The 6,000-nt window shown below is 36.7% G+C and overlaps 1 protein-coding gene across 1 annotated transcript in view; it reads right to left on the reverse strand.

Annotated features, from left to right (window-relative positions):
- Positions 1 to 5,181, reverse strand: part of LOC115230044 — a 56,221-nt gene extending 51,040 nt beyond the window's left edge. Inside the window, exon 1 of the mRNA XM_029800281.2 lies at positions 5,022 to 5,181. Within this exon, the coding sequence (XP_029656141.2) occupies positions 5,022 to 5,118 (97 nt within the window). The 5' untranslated portion in view covers positions 5,119 to 5,181. The remainder of the gene's footprint in view (positions 1 to 5,021) is intronic.
- Between the last annotated feature and the right edge of the window lie 819 nt (positions 5,182 to 6,000).

The raw sequence follows: 6,000 nt of genomic DNA on the forward strand, positions 1-6,000 counted from the left end.
ATTCCTAATGCTTATTGTACCTGCACATCTGCCACACACAAAGATGACTTTCTCTGTTTACCTTCCAGTGATACTGCAGCATTTCCTATATGTCCATAATTTGCACTGGGTACACAGTATCGAATCTCTACATACATCTTTTCTACATATTGAGTGAGTTTTCCTACTTACTAGCACTTTGTCTTTCCTAAATCTGTTATGTGTCCATAACTTGCACTGGGTACACAGTATCAGGTTTCTACATACATCTTTTCTACATGTTCAGTGAGCTTTCCTATTTACTAGAACTTTGGTTTTCTTAAATTAACTCTACAACCCTTTAATTCCATACACTGCTTCTACACATGAAATTTCTTCTCTAGTTCTGGCAGAGATTCAGCTATAAGGACAAGGTCATCATCGTAAAAGAGTGCCCAAGGACAGCCAGTCTTAAATTCCTCTCTTATGGTTTGGAGGACTATGACAAACAAGATGGAGCTGGCAACCAAACCTTAGTGAACTCCTACCTGTACACTAAATTCATTAATATACTCATTGCTGACTTTCACCAAACTGACAGCATCTCTGTATGTGGATTTTACAGCTCTCACAAACCACTCATCTATACTGACCACCAGATATGGGAGTGGGGACCCCTATCAAAAGTTCTCTCTATGTCAACAAAAGACAACTGCTGGGGTGTATTTTTGGTTACTGTAAAAACCCATGTAATTTATGCATTTTTTCTCAAAAAAAAAAAAAACTTTAGGGTGCATAAATTACATGAGCAGAACATTTCCAGAATTTTTTTTAGAAATTGTTTTTTTGTTGAAAAAAGACATACAAAATGTAAACATTTAATGTCAGAATAGGTTTTTACAGAAAAAAATAAGGGCTTAAATATAATGAAGTTTACTTTTATTTATGCTGGATGGTATATTGCTTATGTTTTCTTTATAAATTTACTAAAACCATTAATGTTTATTAGTAATTAACTTAATTTGCAACACCTGTGCATATTTATCTTCTTTGCTTTTGTTAATAATTCTTATCAACAATTTTTCCTGTGATTGTATGCTAAAGAACGGACATAATCTCTTGTTGGCAAGGAAAGTAAAATAAAGTTTATTATAAACAACATAAACACTTTGTAATTTAATAGCTTTTAATGTGATACCTGTTAAACAGAAATAATTTTTATTTAATGAAAATTTAATAAAATCTAATCATAAGTATGTGAAATTATGCTAAATACAACTAAATTAAAAACCTTTTACCCCTGGCCTTATTGGCAATTCAGAAAACTTTTGGGTGCGAATTTTACATGAGCAGAAGCTTTTTAATGCTTCTCCTGCAGTTGCCTTACCAGAAAAGTAGCATTAATTGTGCTTCTTCCTGGTACAAAACCGAACTGTATCACATCTAGGCTAACTCTCTTCCTAATTATTTGGGCTATGACCCTCTCTGTAACTTTCATCATCTGGTTCAGCAATTGACACTTCTGTAATTATTTATATGTAAGGTATCACCTTTACTTTTTTTGCAATTGACGAAAATGTTGCTATAACAGTCATTAGGTATGACTTCATTGTGAACAAGCTGATTAACTATGCAGGTGATGAAGCCATATCACACTCCACCAGATACTTTAAATATCTTAGTGGTGATTCTTGATAGGCTACAGTGTTTCCTCTCTTCACATCCTTAATTGCTTTATCTACTGAACTACTATCAATTAGGACAGCTGGTCCCTCTGTTGGGTCTGTGTTAGGCTCTTCTTTATTCATGCCTTCTCTACATTTAACAATCTTTGACAGTGGCATTTCTAGGCCTCTTTTTTCCAGAAACAATAATTGCAAGTGAACCATGATCAATATAAATTCATTTCTCTTCTGCAACATCACAGTTTCCTCTGGCACACTGTATTGCTATCTGAAACACCTCAAAACTCAAGTCCTTACACTACTGAACATTGGCAGACTGCTCCCTTTCTGCTTCTTCCCTAGCTAAATGTACCTTTCACCCATCTTCCTTTCAGTCTACCTAATATAGTTCTCTGATGCCACTACTCTTCCAATACTTCCAACCTGTTTCTTTGTCTAATGGCCCTGTCTACTACACAATTCCACAAACATGTTACCCTACATCTAGTTGGGACTTTGCACCAGACACAAATTTGGTCAGTGGCTCTCACTAAATTATTCTGTAGAAACTCCAAGTTGTCCTCTATGTTACATGTCTGTAACCTTTCTTCATCAAATGCTTCATTTAGAGTGTCTCTAAATCACTGACTATTAAAAGGATCCTAAAGCTTCCAAATCCTTCTTTTCTAGACTGGTCTACATCTTGGAATTCTTCTAGCCTGAAGTCTGAGGTCACTAATGACTAATCTATGATGAGGGGTGCCTTCTTCACCCCAGAAGGTCTTTGTATTTATGAGCAACCATGTACCTTACTTTCTGGTTAAAATGTAGTGAATCTGTCTAGTGTGGCCATCAGATCGATAGTTTATCAGGTGAAGTTGGTGTTGCAGATTCTTATTCCCTTTTCATTATGGGAACCAACTCCCTAACCCCCATGTACACCACTGAAACCAACCGGATGCTGTCCAACATGCCCATTGAAGTCACCAATCATGAAAATAAGGTCACTGGCATTTGTCCTTGAAGTAGTCTGCATAGTCGATCCTCTTGTTCATTTGGCAGATATGGTTGAGGAGCATAGGTGGAAATAATTGTTGCTGTACTACTTTGTGTAACTAATCTAAGCTTAAGTATCTTCTCTCACAGTCTGAGTACCTCAATTACCTTATCCACCAATTTATTAAATAAAAGTATGCCCACACCACCTACCCCACCATTATTGTCTTCCTAGAAGATTTTATACGTATGTTCTTTGCCTGTGAGGAACCTGGATGAAGCTCCCCCCACCCTACTTCTTGAATGCAATACACATTGGCACACTTCCACTGAGGCATCTCAACTATCTCACCAGACCTACCTTTCAATATGCCTACAGTGACAGTGTCAACTGTAAGGAAGTGAACTGGGAGATAGGAGGGAACAGGGATGGGTGACAGCATTCAGCATCTAAAAAGAAACTTTCAACAAGCATTTGCCAGTAACACACATGTCAGTTGTCCTCACGGTTAATCGACCATTATTCATTCATGTCACACTTGCTGCATCTACTGGAGGTGAGTGTGCTTTGCAAGCCTACTTAATCGTAAGATAAATCAAAATTGATTAGTTGATTAGTTAATTGATAGGTTCTCTTCAGTTACATTTTGGTGAAAAGCATACAAGCTATGGCATTGGTATTATAGTAACAGAGGTGAGACACTACTGAGAGAGAAAAAAGGAGGGAAGAGCAAAAGAAAGGTTGTTAAGAGAGATTCTGATACAGAAGATAGGTTTTCAGAATGAGTAAAGGGTGTAGGTATAGTGGGTGGTGAAAGGGTATAGGTGTTGGGGATGGGAATGCGTAGAGTGGGTATAGGTGGTGGGGCTGGAAGGGTGGGCACATTGCAAGCAAATGAAGGATCCCAACTTTAGAAAGAAAATACAAACACCATCCAGACAATAATTAAGAGAGGATATGAAAAGCTTTTTGTGAGAAATAAACACATATATTCAACAAGTCAGACTCGAGAGCCAGTACTGAAAGTTACAACACTTTGTAGATGAACATATCCATGTAAACAATGCAAATGAAGACAGAAAAACAGGTAATGGGTGTTTATGCATACCTCAGGAGGCTACTGCTCCCTCCTCAGCACCATATCCAGAACACCAACTCCAGCAGTGCAACACTATTAGACAGACCAACACACATACCAATACACAGTATATAGTACAGAGTATATATAGAATATACTATAATGACATATGTGCTTGTATATCAACAGATATATATGTACAACTTGCATTTCTGTTTTGAAGGTAAAAATCATTTTGTAATTTTCATACAATAAGGCACAATACTCAGCAGTATAGTAATATTTTTTCTTCTCTCTCTCTCTCTCTCTCATACACACACACACACACAAATATATAATAGTTGCAACTTCATTTCAAATAATTCCACTACTTGATAGTTCTTTTGAACATAAGCAACATTGATGTGGCTTTTCATATGTCACAATGATGGGCACCTTTTGTAGTAGGTGTTATAGTATTGCTTTGGTGAATTGTCATGGCATTTCACTCTGTTTCCTGATGCACTTTCTTTTCCACATTCACTGCAAGTAGAGATGCTGCACAATGTATAGTTAATAATGTTCCTGTGTGTGTGTGTGGCTTCTCTGGTGACTTCTATGGTATGTCTGTCTAAGAAACAACCACATTTGTTACATGTTAAACCAACATTCTCAGGCAAATTAACATCAAGACCCTTATGAACATCTCTCTTGAGATTTTCATGCTCAGTACAATTTCATTCAAATTCCTTCCAGTGATGATGCACTGATTTTATCTATAATGAATGATCTAGAATGATGTCTCTTCCATTTTCCAACATTTTAATCTTTTCCAATATATTCTTGATGCAGTTCTTATTTCATTTAAGATTGTGTGCTGGTCTTTTACCCTGACCAAACTTACAACATATAAATTGCTAAGGAATCCAACCGTCTTCCATCTTGACCATATAACCACTGCATCATAATCTTCAACTACTAGAAACTATAGCTAGAAACTAGGCTTATTGAATTCAAGGAATTTGTCACTTATGTTTGTTACTGAGCATTTAGTAGATGACAGCCTATTCATATGTTTCTAGTAAATAACAAAGATCTGACAAGACGATCGCAATAAAAACAACATTACAAGTATTGCAGACTTTTGATTTTGTCACAACTGAAATTCCATACCAAGACCCTAAACTTCTAACAAATTTTCCAAATGCATCACAGGCTTTCTTGATATGGAGGGAAATTTCATTATCAAGAATATTCGTCATTTTCACAGTACTGTCTAAATACAAAAATTTTTCCACAAGCAACAATTTCTGTCCATATAGATAAACACAAGAGTAGGCTTTACCTTGTGCAGATTGGTATATTATGACTGTCTTTTGTAGGCTGGTTGTTAGGCTCAATGCATTGCATGCTGTTGAAAAGGAGTCCATAAGATGCTGCATATCATTCTGGGAGTGAGCATCAAGATCAATATTAAAGTCATCAATATACAGGGATTTACATATAAGAACACTTTATTTTGGCAGCAACATCATCCCCATTGTTCAGTATCCGATATAGAAACCATGTAAGCACTCCTCAAAAGCCATCGACAACACTAAAGAAAATACAAGGCAAATGAAGTTGGTGTGTGTGTGTGTGTGTGTGTGTGTGTGTGTGGTGTGTGTGTGTGTGTGTGTATATATGTGGCTTTGTTTAACACCATTTCAACACATACTCTCAATTCTATCATGAAAATATCTAAGCTGAGGAACACACTTAACAGGACACCGAAGCTTCAGAACACTCCATAAAGAATTTCTATTTACAGGATCAAAAGTCTTCTTCAGATCAACAGAGACTTCATACAAGTCCAGCTTCTGTTCATTGCATTTCTCTTGAAGTTGCCTGACAGGATGCAAAACAAAAATCCTATCCAATATCACTCTGCCACTTCTGAAACTACACTGAAACTCCAGAAGAAGCTCCTCAGCATTGTTGCTGGGAAGTCAATCCAGAATGAAACAAAACCTTGCTTATAAGAGAAAGAGAAGATAATTACTGTGGAATTTCTCAACTCTCATTTGTAGACAAGGTGTGGTGTATGCTTATATGTATGTACATCTAAGTATATCATCATCATCATCATAACATCTGTTTTCCATGCATGAATGGGTTGGAAAATTTGACAGGAACTGACAAGGCTATAAGCCACAACAATGTTCATTGTCTGTTTTGGCATGGTTTCTGCAGCTGGATGCCCTTTCTGATGTGAACCACTTTACAGATTGTATTGGTGTTTTTATGTGGCCCCATCACCAGTGCTTTTTACATGGTAACAGCAA

This window comes from Octopus sinensis, unplaced genomic scaffold, assembly GCF_006345805.1.
Source record: "Octopus sinensis unplaced genomic scaffold, ASM634580v1 Contig14144, whole genome shotgun sequence".
In the NCBI taxonomy this organism is placed as follows: Eukaryota; Metazoa; Mollusca; class Cephalopoda; order Octopoda; family Octopodidae; genus Octopus; species Octopus sinensis.